General features: G+C 41.1%; 1 protein-coding gene across 1 annotated transcript in view; it reads right to left on the bottom strand.

Moving 5' to 3' along the window:
• Window positions 1–18,397, bottom strand: part of ATG7 (autophagy related 7) — a 288,133-nt gene that overhangs the window by 167,816 nt on the left and 101,920 nt on the right. Inside the window, exon 16 of the mRNA XM_017858252.1 lies at window positions 6,510–6,590. Coding sequence (XP_017713741.1) covers window positions 6,510–6,590 — 81 coding nt within the window. The remainder of the gene's footprint in view (window positions 1–6,509; window positions 6,591–18,397) is intronic.

Raw genomic sequence — 18,397 nt, 5'->3', positions numbered from 1 at the left:
ATATAAAAGCTAATAAAGTGTCAACAGAGAGCCAGAACTTATCTCATTCAACTGACTCATTGAAGAAAAGAAATGGAGGCGGGCAGAGTGGGGGAGCACCTTGCTTGTGGTCACTTGGCAGTGCAGCAAGGGATGCAGAGCCAGGACCCTGGAAATCCCCTGACTTCCTGACTTCCACACCACCCTGCTGCAGCTGCTGGATTCCTTAGGCTAGGAAACCCCCTAAAAAGCTCGGTGCTAGGTGAGCAAGAGTTTTACATGGAATTGTAAAATTCAAAGCAGCAGCTTTAAGCATTAGACAACATATACCAGATTCCAACTCTAAGGATGGTCACAATTAGAACAGCACTCGCAAAGACAAGAGGACGATTTGCAGAAAATTGGTTATCCCAGGCTCAGCCACAACTGCTCTACTGAGCAACTTCATAACTGTGCCATGTCTTGTTGTCTCTGGCTGTTATACATGCAATTCTCCACCGCCTGGAATTCCTCGTGTTCTCTCCCCCAGGTGTTTCTAGAAACTCCTACTTGACCCTTTAACATCAACTCAGAAGTCATCCTCTGCAAGGCCTTCCCCGGTCATCCACATTTACAAAATTAATTGGTATTGGGATGCCATAACAAGAGGACAGACCTTGCTGTAGGGCATTTCACAACGGAACAGATCATTACTGACTTATGAGTCTGCCTCACCCTCTGGACAGTGTTCCTTGAGGACAGTGGCTATTTTAATCATCTTTGTATCTCTGGCACACAGCAGGGACTCAAATGTCAGTTGAATTAAATGAATGTCTGCTAACAGACACATGGTAACAATTTAACCCTTCCTTTCAAATCTATGATTTGCCTGTCTTCCAAGTGGTGCATTTGCAAAGCCCTTAGGTGACAAGTTGCTTCGGCACAGAGGTTTCTCTTAAAAAACATTTAAGTAGCTGGCCGGGCACGGTGGCTCACACCTGTAATCCCAGCACTTTGGGAGGTCAAGGTGCGCAGATCACAAGGTCAAGAGATTGAGACCATCCTGGCCAACATGGTGAAACCCTGTCTCTACTAAAAATACAAAAATTAACTGGGCGTTGTGGCACATGCCTGTAGTCCCAGCTCCTCAGGAGGCTGAGGCAGGAGATTCACTTGAACCCAGGAGGCGGAGGCTGCAGTGAGCTGAGATCATGCCACTGTACTCCAGCCTGGCAACAGAAAGAAACTCCATCAAAAACAAACACACACCCCATTTAAGTAGCTAAGTTGACTTTTGGTATTTCATGCTTCTTTTTGGTGGGGGCTTGGAGGCATGAGCATGACTTGCTCTGTCACCCAGGCTAGAGTGCCATGGCATGATCTCAACCTCCTGGGCTCAAGGGATCCTCCCACCTCAGTCCCTCAAGTAGCTGGGACTACAGGCATGTGCCACCACACCTGGCCAATTTTTGTATTCTTTGTAGAGGCAGGATTTCACCATGTTGCCCATGCTGATCTCGAACTCTTAGGCTCAGGGGATCTGCGCACCTCAGCCCTGCAAAGTGCTGGGATTACAGGTGTGAGCCACCATGCCTAGCCTTTCATGCTTCATAAGTAACAAGAAAATATGATAGAAGAAAGGTAGGATTATATAATATCAAAAAATGAATGGGCAAGCTGGCTATGACAAAGGCCAAAACAAAGTATGATATACCAGCTGACATTTATTATTCCTACCCAACCCTTACCCTATCACTCTTCAAGACATATGCCCAGATACACACAGAAAGCTAATAGCAAGTCACTTTGAGGAGTTTAATCATAACCCATCAACAGAAGAACCTACTGCACAGGCAACACCAGAATGAGTGTATTATTAGGGTTGCTAATCACTAAAATCTCAAGATCAGGTTTCTGGGCACATCTTGCTACATCTGCGCGGGTCCCAGATGGTATGCAAACCAAGTTTGGAGCCTGATTCTTCATAACAGGCTGTTCCTGCAATATCACAAAGGTTGCAACAGAATTGTGCAATAAGAGCAAGAATACTCTGCATGCAGTCTCCTCCAGCACAGTCCTGCTCCTGACTCTGCAGGTCTGAAAAAAGGTTTTGGTCAACTTCTGGGTCCCAGAAACAAGGCTATTATTGCATAGAACACCTGAAGGTGCCTAGCTTTACTCCTTATAGAGAAGGACTAGTCGCCGGGCGCGGTGGCTCAAGCCTGTAATCCCAGCACTTTGGGAGGCCGAGACGGGCGGATCATGAGGTCGGGGGATCGAGACCATCCTGGCTAACACGGTGAAGCCCCGTCTCTACTAAAAAATACAAAAACTAGCCGGGCGAAGTGGCGGCGCCTGTAGTCCACCAGGCTACTCGGGAGCTGAGGCAGGAGAAGCGTAAACCCGGGAAAGGCGGAGGCTTGCAGCTGAGCTGAGATCCGGCCAGCTGCACTCCAGGCCCCGGCCGACAGAGTGAGAGCCTCTGCCTCAAAAAAAAAAAAAAAAAAAAAAAAAAAAAAAAAGAAGAAGGACTAGTCATAATATACAACATACTTCCCCTTCCCCCAGAATTGATTGGGAAAGGGTACCTTGGAACTTTCTGGAGTGATGGCAGAACTCTAATATCTTGATGCGAAGAGTATGGGTTACATGGGTGTATACATTTGTTAAAACTTAGAGTTGTTCTAAGATTCATACATTTCACCATATAGAAATTTTACCTAGAATAAAAGAACTACACACAAATAGGAACTCTAGATTCTAGGTTTATTTTCTGTAGTAGTATGGGCTAGCAATTTTGAAACTACTTCCTGTGTATTCTAGACTTCAGCAAGTGAGTAAATATATCTAGGATAGGGCTGGGCGCAGTGGCTCACGCCTGTAATCCCAGCACTTTGGGAGGCCAAGGCGGGCGGATCACGAGGTCAGCAGTTAGAGACCAGCCTGAGCCAACAGAATGAAACCCTGTCTCTACTAAAAATACAACAAATTAGCCAGGCATGGCGGCAAGCGCCTGTAATCCCAGTTATTTGGGGAGCTGAGGCAGGAGAATCACTTGAACTTGGGAGGCAGATGGAGACTGTAGCGAGCTAAGATCGCAGGTTTCTCACTGTTGAAGGTAGTCAGAAATACGGAAAACAAAAAAGTAGCATCACCAAAAGGGATATAATATATATAACTCCTGACATGAGGAGACAGCATCACTTCTTTGGTATTCCTACCAAAAATTCATAACCTGCATCAAATCATAGGGAAACATCAGACAAATCCACATTGAGGGAAATTCTACAAAAATAACTGGCAAAATATCAAAACACCAAAGAAAGACAAAGGAAGATGAAGTAACTTTTCCAGATTGAAGGAAGCCAGAGACACGACAACTAAATGCAATGTTTGCCTGGTCTGGGAGGAAAAAACCTATAATGAACATTAACTGGTATAAACAACAACATTGAATACACAGACTGTGGATTACAAAATAGTATTGTGCAAACATTAAACTGCCTGAATTTGATAAGGGTAAAAGGGTATTGTGTTTAGGTAAGAGAATGTCTTTGTTCTTTGGAATTTACATTGAAGCATTCAGTTGTAAAGGATCACAATGTCTCCAAATTACTCTCAAAATTTCAAGAAAAAAATGGGGGAGGGGAAGGGAAGGAGGAGGGTTTGGAGGAGGACAGCACATATGCACGGGGCAAAATGTTAACAATAGATGAATGTGGGTAAAGTGCATACTGGAGTTCCTTGTACTATTCTTGCAATGTTTCTATTAAGCTTAAAATTATATCAAATAGAAAGTTACCCAAAAATACTCTACTGCCAAAAAATATTTAGGTGAAAGTCTAACAATAACAAAGTAATTTAAAGCACTACAGGAAAGTCTTCCAGGAATATTGATTTTAAAAATTGTACTTTTCCCTCTGGTAGTAATGCCACAATACTCTAGGTTAGCTTGGATTTCCTTTGTAGAAGTAAAGAGCAACTCATATAAACTTCAAATAAGGTCTTTTGAAATTTCATTGACAAATACCATCTGTTTAGAAAGTTCTGCAAGACAGTAAGTAGAAACTGGAATGAAAGTGACTCCTCACCACCCACCTCTCCCCACCATTCTTCAGTATTTTTCCCCTAAGATGGAACAATTCACCTCCTTATGTGCCAACCTAAGATCAAATAGGATAAGAAATGATTTGTGGGTAAATGTTCCAACTTTTCTGCTTTAGAAGCAAAGCACTGTATTCTTCCCCACCTCAGGCTACACAGAAAGCTCTCGCTCGTGTGTACGCGTGCTCTCTCTCTCTCTCTCTCTCTATATGTATGTATATAACGGTATTGCTTTGTTTTTAATAAATAAGGTAATGAACAAGTGTTTTACTATCCAGCAGAACTTATTCTACTTCCCCAATCTGTCTCTATTTGTGGTTAAATCAAGACACAAGCATGGCCTTGATCCTGGTGGGGAGGAGGAAACATACTGAAAACTACCAAAGGAAAAAATTACTTCATGAATGTCAAAGGAAACATTTTAAAAGTCATTTTAGCCCCAAAGAATCTTTTGAAACAATAACAACTATGACATGACTCTGTATAAAATGTATTATGCTAAATATACATTAAGAAAAATTCACATACAAAGAAATGAAAATGTAATTGGATTTGTCATTTTAAAGTATTAATGTTGGGTTTGCAGATAATAGAGAATGACAATCTCCTAAGCGAATAAAGAAGGTAGCCGAGTAAGTAAATGCTGCATTTCTACTGTAAGGAAATACGTGCACCAATGAAGCAACCTTTCCAGCACAAAAGAAATTTAATACCCAGACCACATGAAAAGTGATCGCTATGGGAATAGCACAGCTGTAAAAATCCAAGTCAGTTTGTATTAAATCGTCCGATATGTTTATGTAAAGCAGGACTCTCAGAATAATCACCAAGAGGAAATAATTTTGCTAACAAAAAAGTGATACCTGTATTTGATTTAAAGCTTACAATGTGTGAAAGAAAAATGCTAAGCTATTCTCTTTTAAAGTATATAAGGAATGCCCAGTTAGTTGGTATGCTTGTGATTCTTTTATAAACAGTATCTCAAAGGCTAATTTAATTAGAAATAGAACAAAAAAGAATGAGTGTTTGCATTTCACTTAGAGAACCCAATTATATTTCATTGACTAGCCAGACCAACATAAAGCTATAGAAAACCTTCTGGCACCTGTGCCAAATGATTTCGGTATGAAAATTAATACTGCCAAGTTATTTTGAGACCAGTTAGCTCAACCATTCAAAGAAAAAAAAAAAAAATCTACTCCACTAAAGATGTAGTATATAATCCTAAAACTTGCATTTCTGAAGATGGAGGTGCATGCAGACAGACATCCTTGAGGCCCTGGCTTGAACAGATATACCTTAAAGGAAACTATAGAAAGAATGGGCTCATGGGTAACTACTAACAAAGTCTAAGCCTGAAATCTCAACATAGGCACTTGGGATGCATAATAAAATGGGTTTAATTTACTTTGGAAGCAAAAAGAAAATAATTAGTCTAAATTTTTGACCATCTAAATGTAACCAAATTTATCAACATTGCTTGTCAATTCTACATCCGATTTTTTAGAGAAACTGGTCAGGATTGTGCTTCCCATAAAATATAGCCCAAGTACAGTTTTCAAAGGAAGCTTGTCAACTCAGAATAGAGAAAAACGTCCCTAGAATTCTCTTTCTTCCACAGTGGCAGACGGATGAAGGCTACACAGAAAAGTAGTCCCAAATTATAACTGAGAAGCCACAGTTGGGGATTAGTGGCCAACAACATTATTTTGTATAGCACTTCAACATGAAAATCTTTACTTATCAGCAATCATGAGCCTTAAAAGCCCAGGTCAAGTCACTGGGCATTAGAAGGCTGAAAGGGACACTTGAAAGGAAATCAGCTATCACATATAGTGAACATGTAAAAGTCACTCAGATGGTATCTGAAAGCCTATTAAAACATGAGATGCCATCACTGTGGTTTTGCAATATATCAGCCGTTTCCCATTATGATGGCTAACATACCGGCTCTATTTTTAGAGCTTCTGGAAAGATCAAAGCTGAAGGGGCCCTTTTAGTGGCTCCCCATCCAGACCCCTAATCTCTGTTTACTTTTTCTTTGTAATTATGTGGATCTGCAGAAGACGCATAGCCAGGGCTGCCTCACTCTCAGAGTAATGCTTTAAAAAATTGCTCTGTGAGGGTCCCTGCTAGGAGGGAACCCTCTGGGGAGGAACAAAGAGCAGTAAAGTTCAAATTCAAGACAAAATTAGCATGATGTAAGTATTGATACAGAGTTGAAATATTCTAACTCATCTCCCTACACATTTTCTCAGGCTGGTTTTAAACTACTGTGAGAATGAATATGGATCCATGAAAACAAAGTCCTTTCTGAGTGTTTAGACCCCACCCTTCCCCCACAAAAAGCTCTTAGTTGGTTTCGGTGGCTCTAGCTGGTGAGGCTGTGGTCAAATGTTGATCAGCTCACTTTTAAAAACAAGTCCCTCCAATACAAAATGACTTACTTTGGAAGAACAAGCTGTACATTTGTCAAATGCCAGGCTGACAGGAAGGACGTTATCAAACCGTGACAGAAATCCCCGGATCTAAAAACAAAACAAAACAATTCACATCAAACACACAATGACCACATCTATGAAATGCATGTCTGGTTTCTGACAAGAAGTAGGAAATGATTAATATGGCGGTCCGGATAGAGATTATGAGCAAAATAAGTTCGAAATGAGTATTTTCCCTTGTAATCAGTTTGCAGAAGAACTACATTAGGTCCTTTATTCCATTAGGAGCCAGGGCTTACAAGCTTTTCAAATATTTCTGACCTAAAAACAAACTGACTGTAAAATACAAAATGCAAGCTGTAATATCTAAAGTATTAACAAACATCTTCCAAAATGTAACAGGTCCACTGGTATACTCAACAATTAGCTCCCACGTGTGTTCCAGTGAATATGGGATAAATACACATTTCTACGACATGATTTTGGGTGGGGTCTCACCCCACCCAATGTAGAAATACACATTTCTACAGCATGATTTTGGGTGGCCTGGGGACTGTGGAAGGCAGAAATGGCCCTAAGCATATATCCAGTAATTTACTTAATTTGGAACAGATAGATAAAATGTAAAACATCATCAGATTTATGGAGAAACAGCACCACCTTGAGCATAAACTTCTGGACTACAACTCAGTTACATTTCCAGAGTATCAGCTATAATTAGGTTTCACAAACTACGATTGAAGTAATTTATTCAGAACATTATACCTCTATATACTATACTTACACCAAAGGGGGAGTTTTAAGCTGTTCTATATACCATAAAAATACGAATGGTAAAATCTCTGAAGTCTCCACAGGACTCAACATTTATAATAAACCAGACAACACAAATCTTATGAGTTAATTTATTTGACCTTTCAAATTCCCCATTTTATGTTGAAAAACCTCAGGCTCAGGAAGAGTGGCAACATGGCTCAGGTAAACAGTAAGTAATGGAGCCAAGACTCAAAAATGGACCTCCTGATGCAAACCTGGCCCAGGTCTGAGCTTCCCTCCCTCTCAGAATATCACAGCATTTGTTGTCAACACTAGGTCTCCTCACAACTTTAACACTCACTTGAATGGAACAAAAAACCCAACCTACTGCCCTTTAGCCATCCTATTAACACCATGCTCTTTCCCTCATACCCCCACACCCCAAAAAACAAACAAAAAACTTAACAAACTCTTTAAAGAAAAAGGCTTCTTCTGAGTTTTGGATAACTCCATCCTGACGTTCACACTGTAACAGTGTTAATTGTTTGCACATACTTATCTCAGGAAAAAATCTAACCTGGAAAAAAATGCCTACGGTATTTTTTTTTTTTTTTTTTTTTTTTTTTTTTTTTTTTTTTTCTGAGATGGAGTCTCGCTCTGTCGCCCAGGCTGGAGTGCAGTGGCGTGATCTCAGCTCACTGCAACCTCTGCCTCCCAGGTTCAAGTGATTCTCCTGCCTCAGCCTCCCAAGGAGCTGGGGTTACAGGTGCGTACCACCACACCCAGTTATTCTGTATTTTTAGTAGCGATAGGGGTTTTGCCATGTTGTCCATGGCAGGTCCAAACTCCTGACCTCAGGTGATCAGCCCACTTTGGCCTCCCAAAGTGCTGGGAGTACAGATGTGAGCCACTGTGCCCCGCCCGATTTTTAAATGTCCTTATCAATATGCTATGTGTTTTTTAATGCAATCCAAGATCAAGTGTTTGACAGAAATGATAAATTTGGGCCAGGCGGTGGCTCATGCCTGTAACCCCAGCACTTTGGGAGGCCGAGGCAGGCAGGTCACCTGGGGCCAGGAGTTCAAGACCAACCTGGATAACATGGCAAAACCCCATCTCTACTAAAAATACAAAAAAACTTCACTGGGTGTGGTAGTGGGCGCCCATAATTCCAGCTACTCGAGAGGCTGTGGCAGGAGAATCACTTGAACCCGGAAGGCGGAGGTTGCAGTGAGCTGAACTGAGATCATGCCATTGCACTCCAGCCTGAGTGACAGCGAGACTCCATCTCAAAAAAAAAAAAAGAAAAGAAATTTGGTAACTGGTATAAGTTAGATAGCCTCATTATAAACATATGAAAATACGACAACCTTTTAGTTCCTAATATCTCAGGAATGTGGTAACCATTTCATAATCCACGGCTTGAGCCATAATCAGGGTCGTAAGTTTGCTATTCAGGACACCAAAACAGGAGACATCAAAATAGCAGAAAAGAGTTTCATAGCAAGTCACAAATAGGAATGCTGAAATTTTCATGAGCTCTGGAAGTTACAGGCTTGAGAATACTTACGGTGAGTCTCCTCTATACCCCAATTACTTTTATATTAAGTTTACTTAGAAAAGAACTTTATCACATTTAGCATATTTTTCCATTAAAGTTATTTAACATGGCCGACATGTCATGTGTCCGTTTATGTTTCATGGAAAGGTTTCTGCACGCTGTTTTCTCTAATACAGTTTTCATCCAACTTTATGTTGCACAAATACTGGTAATTTTCTCTGATACTGTCTTACCATTGGAGGTGAGCAGGTAAAGCTGAGGGACAGGGAGAAAGTACATCCAGTTGGGGTAGAAAGGAAGAGAGGAAACAGAGAAGGGAAGAGAAAAATAACAACAACACCGGTGGCGAGGAATAGAACAAAAAGGAGATGCCGTACACGGGATTGGTTGAGTGAGGGTCCAAACACCACTGTTCAGCAGCCCCAGACAGTTCTTTACTAGGAAACAGATTTATTTTCCCAGAAAATGAAGTAGAATAATATTTGTGTGAGGACTTTCAAATTCACCAAGTTGGTATCAGAAGGCCCAGAATTTTACCAAAATAATTCCAGTTTTAGATAATTTAGGACAGGAAACCCTTCTTCTCAAGCTGATGGCAAGAGACTCCTAAGGGGGTACTTCCACAGGTGGGCTCCCTCCTTCTAGCTAATGCAAAGGCTGAGCTGTCAATTTTCCTAATACACAACTCTTGAGGCCTATCATTTTTTACCCACTCCCTATAGCTGACAAAATTAGACAGAATTCCTTGCACTCCAAGGTCCCTCTGCTCTGGGCACAGCTCACCTTTCCAATTAAATTCTGGATTGAATTTTTCACAAACTCTGTACAACTGCTAAGCTGAACTACAACTTCCCTCCTGAAGATATTCTTGATTTCCTGAGCTTGCCTCATGCTGAATTCTGTGACTCAAAACTCTTCCTTTTGGTGACAGCTACATATCTAAGTGTTCACCTTCCTTAAAAACCACTCAGCTCAAACACACCTCGTTCACAAATTCTCAATCTACCACCCAACCTAGAAATAATATCTCTACCCTCTGAAATCCTTCTTTTGATCTTTATGCCCAAAATGCTTTGAGGAATAGTTTTGGGAGTTTAAAATTCGTAACAGGCTTGAGATATAATTCACATACCATAAAATTCAACTTTTAAACTGTACAGCTCAGTGGTTTTTAGCATACGAACAGTTTTGCAACCATCATCACTATCTAATTTCAGAACATTTTCATCACCCCCAAAAGAAACCCAGCAATTAGTCCTCATTCTCCCCTCTTCTCAGACACTGGCAACCACTAATCTACTTTGTTTCTCTTGTTTTATCTATTCTGCTTATTTACTATAAATGAAACCACAAATGACTGGCTTCACTTAGCATATTTTCATCCACATTGTATCATATGTCAGTATTTCATTCCTCTTTACTGCCAAATAATATTCAATTGTGTCACTATACCACATTTATTTAGCAATTCATCAGTAGATGTGCATTTCTCTTGGGAATATACGTAGGAGCAGAATTACTGGGTCATATGACTGTTTAACATTTTGAGGAACTGCCAACTTGTTTTCCAAAGTGACCACATCATATTAAAATCTTGGCCGGGCGTAGTGGCTCACACCTGAATCCCAGCACTTTAGGAAGCTGAGGCAGCCGGATCACAAGGTCAGGAGTTCGAGACCAGCCTGGCAAACATGGTGAAACCCCATCTCTAGTAAAAATACAAAAATTAGCTGGGTGTTGTGGTACGTGCCTGTAATCCCAGCTACTCGGGAGGCGGAGGCAGGAGAATTGCTTGAACCCGGGAGGCAGAGGTTGCAGTGAGCCGTGATAACGCCATTGGACTCCAGCCTGGATGACAGAGCAAGACTCCATCTTGGGAGCAGGGGGGAAAAAATCTCACCAGCCAAGTGTGAGGGCTCCAATTTCTTCACTTCCTTGTCAACACTTGTTATTATCTCTTGTAGATTATAGCCATCCTAGTGAGTATGAAACAGCATCTAACTATGGTTTTGACTTGCATTTCTCTAATGACTGGTAATGTCAAGCATCTTTCCATGTGCTTCTTGACCATTTGTGTATCTTCTTTGGAGAAATGTCTATTCAAATCATTTGCCAAGTTTTAAATATTTTTTAAATTGCTGAATTGTAAGTTCGTTACATATTCTGCATAAAGGTTTCTTACCAAATATATCATCTGCAAAAATATTCTCCCATTCTGTTTTTTTTTGTTCATTTGTTTGATACAGCATCTTGCCCTGTTCTCCAAGCTGGAGTGCAGCAGTGTGATCTCGGCTCACTCTAGCCTTGAACTCCCGAGCTCAAGTGATCCTCAGCCTCTCCAGTAGCTGGGACTACAGGCACACACCACCACACTCAGCTAATTCTTTTGATTTTTTTTTTTTTTTTTTTTTTTTTTTTTAAGAGACATGAAGTCTCGCTGTGTTGCCCATGCTGGTCTTGGACTCAGGGCTCAAGCAATCCTCCCACCTTGGCCTCCCAAAGCATTAGGATTTCAGGCATGAGCCACCATGCCCAGCCTTTTTTTTTTTTTTTCCTCTCTTGAAGCACAACAGTTTATTTTAGTGAAGTCCTACTTACCATTTTTTCTTACATTGCTTGGTCTTTTGGCATCTTATATAAGAAACCATTGTCTAACCCAAGGTCATAAAGATTTATGATATTTTCTTCTACAAATTTTTACAGTTTTAGCTCTCACATTATGTCTATGATCTATTTTGAGTTAATTTTTTAATATGGTATGAAATAAAGGTCTAAATTCATTCTTTTGCATGTGAAATCCTGTTGTCTCCATACTATTTGTTGAAAACAGTATTCTTTCCCAATTAAACTGTACTGGTTGGCCATGAAGGGTTTATTTTTGGACTCTCGATTCTTTCCATTTATCTATATATCTATCTCTATGCGAGTACTTAACTATCTTGATTACAGTAGATTTGTACTAAGTTTGAAACTGGAAAGTATGAGTCCTCCAACTTTGTTCTTCATGTCCAAGATTGTTTTGGCTACTCTGGGTCCCTTGCATTTCCACATGAATTTTAGGATCAGTCTGAATACTATAATTACTTTAAGAAACGTTTTTATCTTTCTTTCTTTTAGAGGACAAGAGACACAGGCTGAGCTACTTGTATTTACTCATAGCACAGCGATTTACTCATAAGACAATAAATTATGAAATGAATAAACAAGTAAACAAAAACAACCCAAGGCCTACAAAATTATTCAAATCTGGACTATACAGAGAAAACAGGTCCCACACAAACCACAAGAAAAACTCTGACTTGCCACCATTCATATGCTCTGCATTGCATTCCCTCAATCTTATAAGAACTGCATAAAATTTAAGGAGCAGAGGTTGCTACTTAAAATTAGCACCTTACTTACATATGCATAGAAATCCCGCAGCAATCTAAAATCCAAGTACCTTATGCAAATAAATATATACATATCTGTTGAGAGAGGCCAGGCCCCAACTCCCAAATAAGTTAAAAAGATTTGTCCCTTGCTTGGGTGGAGAAAAATTCACCATGACCTTCCTACTTAGAAGTGTGCAAAGTCTATAAAGCAAAGCATTGCTCAGCATTTTTCTAAACTTGCCTCATCAGAAGAAGCCCCTGGAACTTGATTCAAAAGGTCTGGGGAAAGGCCTGAGAATCTGCAGATTTAACAAGAGCTCCAGGTGGTTCCCATCAGGCAAGCAAGGGAAACAGGACGCTTTGTTACTAACCTTAGTTACACCCTCCTGTGGTTTGCTCTGTACCACTCAGCATCACCTGTTAGCTGTAAATATGTCATGGGATTATGGGTTGTTCTGTTTGCTTGTTTTCTGTCATGTCAGAAAACGGATGGAAGCACTTAGCAAGCCTCTAATTCTTTGTGCATTTTCTAAAAATAGCACCACCACACCACCTAATTTAGCTCATGTTAATGAACATTTAAATTAAAAGGCTTTATAAAGTGATATCAAAGGTATTTTTCCATCCACACAGGGAACTAAAGCCCCTGCTCAAAGGAAATTTTTGACCTTTTGGATTTAGTCATAACGTGGAGGAAGTCTCACACAGCTTACTCTCAACTCTTGTTCTACTCCTATTTGTTGTCAGTTTCTCCTTATAGTCGGGTAAGCATTAAACTGCTTTTCAAAAAAAAAAGTTAACTCTTCCTGTAATAAAAACGATAAGCACATGACAGAAAACAAGCAAATAAAACAATAACCCATACTCCCATGACATATTTACTTCCATTTTCCTATTTTAAAAAAATTATCTAAACTTTTAACTTTATTTTAAACAGCCTCCCCTGAATATTGTTTTCTCATTCCCCCCTCTCCCCACAAGGGGAAAACACTGCCAGTTTCACACACACACACACACACACACACACACACACACCTCCCCCTTACCTACAACTTTGTAGCTAGTAAGAGGGATTCCTCAGAGTGGCCAAACCTTGCCTCCCTCTGCACATTTTAAGATTTCCATTATAATTTTTTTCCTTAGCACAGAAAAATATACAGAAAAAAAATTAAAATGGTCCATATAGAAATTGGATTGGCGGTTGCCTGAGGCTGAGGGTGGGGAGATGAACTGGGAGAAGGCACAAAGGAACTTTTGGGGTGACAGAAAATTCTGTATCTCATTTGTGGAAGTGGTAGTTATATGAGTGTATACACTTGTCAAATCATATTAAAGTGGGTTCATTTTACTATATATGTTATGTCTTGAAAAAGGTGATTTTAAAAAATGGCTTATAATCTTAATTTTTCAAAACAGTGCAGAAAGGTACAAAATGAAAACCCTAAGTCCCTGTTACCTCCATTACCTCTCCCTGCAAAATAATCACCAACATTAGTGCTCCATAGAAACGTCTAGAAAAAAAAATGTATGCCTAAACTAGCTCTAGAATATTTGTATCTTTGCTACTCCCTGAATATTAAAAAACCCACCTGGGAATTACAGAGCTTAGAAAAAGCCCAATTACCTGTGGTTTCTTGGCTCTAGTCCCACTCATCACCCCCAGGCCCCAAAGGGCCACACGCTTTGAGTGGAAATCCCTGTTGTCAGATGTGGGGCACCAGGTTGTAGCTGAGCTTGGCTCACAGGGCCTTAGGAGACAGGACACACTGTCCTCACCGTGGGGAACGAAAACACAGCAGACAGGATGCAAAAAGCATCAGAATAGGGCCTTTATATGGTCGTTTGGCCTCACTCCCGGGCTGTTCCCAGCTGGACAGCGTGTGGTCCGGCAGGAATTCATTAGGCACACCTGTGCTTATCTAATTAGCTTCCAAAGGCTCTCAGGCAGGAACACCTGTCGGGGCTGGAGATGTGCACTGGGGACAAGGTGTCAAGGGTCCTTTTAGAAACACAACTAGTGTTGGTGGAAGCACAAAATTCAAAAAGCAGGATTTGGTCTGCTGCCTTAAGAAGTTAAGTACTCTGCCCCAGGTGATGCCATCAAGAAGCCATTTTTTCATGGACAGAAGCAGTGGTCCTCAAATGCCTAACGTCCCTGGAGGTTTTCGCTCAGTAGCTCTGGGATGGGCTGGGAAATGCGTATTTTGAAATGGCTCCTCTGGCGATTCCGATTGAAAGTCAGGTATGGGAATCCCTGGATTAGGCTGTCTTCTGATTTAAGACCAAATGACTCAAATTCTATTCCCAGAGCCACTTGTATCAACTCATCTATTCTCCACCCAGCAACCAAATCTAATCATATCACGCCTCAGCGTTCAGTGGCCTCCCAGTGCCCCTGGGTTGAAGGTCCAAGCATTTCCAATGGCCTCTGCATTCCTGCCTTCTCTGCTGTGCCCCTTCTACTTGCTGTCTCACAGGTAAACTGGCCTTTCCCTTCCTCAAACTCTCTGAGCACCTTTCCCAGCCACCATTTCTGCCTCTTCTATATCCCCCCGCTAAAGCACTTACTTCTCTCCCTTTTCCCTTTCAAATAAACAACTGTTCCCTCCTAACCCTAGAAGCCAGGCAGGAAGGCATGTCCTGGAATAATGTGGAAAATGATACCCCAGAGAATGAAGGGAGGACAGCACTAAAATTTACTGAATTCCATGCCTGTGTTCAGGGCTCCTGGGTGTTTTCATACACTGCATCCAATTTTGGCCTCACTACCATCCTGTGACCTTCCTCCGATCTCCAAATAGGAACACAGGAGGCTCAGGGAAGTGATATGCTTGCCCAACGGTCCACAGCTACCAAGTGGTAAAGCCAGGAATCTGAATTTTGTTCTTTCTGGCTCTAAAGCCTGAGGAACAAAGTTGAAAAGCAAAGAGGTAGAAAGGAAGAAAGAGGCTAGAGGAATTTAAAATAAAAAAATACTCCCAAACAAAAACTCAACGCCTAGATGGCTTAACACCTATCAGGTGGATTCAGTTATCTTTAGTCAATTATGCCCAGTTGGCCACAAAATAAATATAGATCAGGAATAGAAAGGGTCCTCTTTCTTTCTGGGCCACCCACCCCTGGTGGTGTTTTCACCTAAGCTGAGTAAAATTAGCTTCAGACCCAGGCCTCGACGGGAGGCTAAGATCCAACGCCCAGAAACAAACAGCCATTCTGAGAAAGCACAGTTGCAGCCACAACTGGAACCTGCTGCTTTAACTTCACACTAGCTTCCAGCAGGCCTGGCAATATTTCTAAAGCTTGGAGTTTGCATAAATAAAAACTAACTCCAAACTCCAAATCGATCTTGGATGTTGAAAAGAGTCTTAATCAAGTTCAATGCCAAAATGGAGAGTGTAGCAATTGCAAAACCCTAAGCACACCAGAATGGTCTTTATTTCAGCTAAGAGCTTCAGCTCTCACCACTGACCCACCTCTCACTCTTAAACTAGAGTCACCAAGGGGGGCAGAAAAACCAAGCTGGACATAAGCCAGTGTTTCCTTAGAAAAGCACCGCAGAATGGAGCAAATCTTCCCAACCACTCCCTCTCTACTCATTGCTTTCAGAGCTTTATGAGAGTCTTCATAAATTCCTTTTTAGGAGAGTAGATAAGTTTCCATTTTAATTAAAAGTGAAAGATGAAACCAATATTTACAAGTGTCTCTTATGTGCCCAGAACTGTGCTAATGCTTAGTACATGTGACTTAATCCATCCACGAATTCCAGGAGCTTATTATATTATCCTCATTTTACAGATATAAAACATGAGGTTCAGAGAAGATATGTAATGTGCCCAAGGTCACACAGGGGCAAGTGCTAAGAGCTGCCTCAAATGGTTTTGTAAAATGAGATAGTGAATGTGAAATTAAGAGACAAAGCTGGGGTTCTAATCGGATCTGTATGATCACAAAGTCTTTAGGATGCCTTCCTAAACAGGCACCTCCTAAACAGGACAGCCTTATCCAGCGGGTAAAATTCATGGGGCAAAGTGACATCCTTCAACCTACAAAGTTAGGCCCAACTCCTCTTGGGACAAGAGATGCAAACTGAGATGCTTCTGAATGCTGACATTATAATTTATCCTCCAGGGAAACAGCAATCTTGATTCTGCTTCTGGAATCTCACAGAGGAAACTCAGACATTGTTAGACCTATACCCAGATCCTTCCTTGTATTCAGAGGCCTCCCCGCTGGAACCAGACTCTACTGCATCCAAATGACTTGGGATACATCCATCACCTTAGATTACCCCAAACACAAATGGAACTCAACACTGGGTGGATCTTGTACCAGTTACTTAACTTCTCTGAACTTCATAGTGCTTGGCACTTGGCAGAGTCAGATTACCTGGTGAGGGGATGGCTGGATGGAAGGAAGGAGATAAGATGAATAGGCCACAAACCATAACACTTGATACAGTGAAACATGAGGCCTGCCCATTTTTTCTGCTATATCCATCATCATCAACCAGAGAGGTATAGAACCAGAGGGGAAAGGAGGCTCCTCTCCTGGGCTACATCTCAGGAAATACGTTCTTATTGCTTGTCTGCTAAGATTTCCCTCCTCAGCAGTCCATCAGTCATGTCCCTAAGAGCACAGAGATAAGTATTTCTGAACACAGTAAAGACATTTTTTCAAAATCTAAAGGCCTGAGGATTTGGGGGGCACAGACTGTGCAGAAAGGGCAAATATCCTGAGATATGGCTTGAGATCCCAGCTCCACCTCAGCATGTGAATCAATTAGAATTTTCCCAGGCCAGATCCCTCCCAAGGTCCTGCCCTAGTTTTGGCTTTGTATTACCTTTCTGAAGCTAAAAGAATTCATGAAGCTGAGAAAACCCTGGGGTTGGCAATTCCAAGCTCAGAAGAATGGCATACACATTCAGGGCCTTTTTTTTTTATTAGTACTTTAGAACCAAGAGTTCATTCACCTAAAGACAAAAGATGTGCACTGCTTGGTCCACAAGTGGGATAAAGCAGGAGTGCTCCATCAATTACCCTGGTGTTTGGACAACTGTTGTAGCGTCACCTTGATTCCTTTTTTTTTGAGACAGGAACCCCCTCTGTTACCCAGGCTGGAAGGCAGTAGTGTGATCCTGGCTCACTGCAGCCTCAAACTCCCACAGGTGCGTGCCACCATACCTGGCTAATTTTTTGTAGAGACAGGGTCTCTCTATGTTACTCAGGCTGGTTTTGAACCCCTGGGCTCAAGCAATTCTCCCACCTCAGCCTCCCAAAGTGCTGGGATTACAGGAGTGACCCACTGTGCCTAGCCTCGTCACCTCGTTACATTCTATGAGGATGTACAGCCAAAGAATTAGCAGGCCAACAGGCTGTTAATTTCTGTCACATCCAGGATCTCTCGCCAGCCAGCAAACCAACTTCCTGGAGATATCAAGAGTGGCCTGTACATTTTATAAATCCTGAACGGTGCCTCGTACCAAAGAAGCAGATAAAGGATCTGGCCTTGCAGAGCTCAGCCACCAGCCAGGAAAAATCAGTCTTTCTTTCTTTCTTTCTTCTTCTTTTCTTTTTTTTTTTTTAAGTAAAAGAACACTGTTGATGGGAAGCAGAAAGAACAACACTACTATGCTAAGATTTATAATGAAAAAGTTCCCTCTACAAAAAACAACAGATTCCAAATATAATACAACAGATTATACTATATAATTTCATTTACAGAAGTTCAAAATCAGACAAACATCTCCCACGGTGTTGATAATCAACGGGTGCTTACCTCTCTATAGGAAGGAGGCAATAATAATCCGAAGAGGCATGAGGGGGGGCATTGAAGGTGCTTGATAGTTAATTTGTTCTGATCTGTGTGCTGGGTATAAGACTGTTCATTTTGTGATCATTCATCACATTACCACTTAATGATGTGTGTGATAATCTATATCTATTCCACACATCAACAAAATGATTTTTTGAAAAATCATTCTTTTTATAGACAGAAATTAGCTTATACTTATTGCTGCCTGCTTGCAGAATCGAATCCACATACATTGTGCCAGAGACTTAAAAAAAAAAAAAAAACCCCAAAACAAACCCATAAGCCTTTTGCTCACCTGAAATGGTTTTTTATGGTTTTCAAATTCAGTAAGAGGTTTCTTCAGGCAGAATTTCAGGGCCTAATGAGGCCTTTTTTTTTTTTTTTTTTTTTT

Source organism: Rhinopithecus bieti, unplaced genomic scaffold (genome assembly GCF_001698545.2).
Source record: "Rhinopithecus bieti isolate Rb0 unplaced genomic scaffold, ASM169854v2 scaffold_48368, whole genome shotgun sequence".
Classification (NCBI taxonomy): Eukaryota; Metazoa; Chordata; class Mammalia; order Primates; family Cercopithecidae; genus Rhinopithecus; species Rhinopithecus bieti.
The sequence above is the reverse complement of the archived record's forward strand: the minus strand, read 5'-3'. Positions and strand labels throughout refer to the sequence as shown.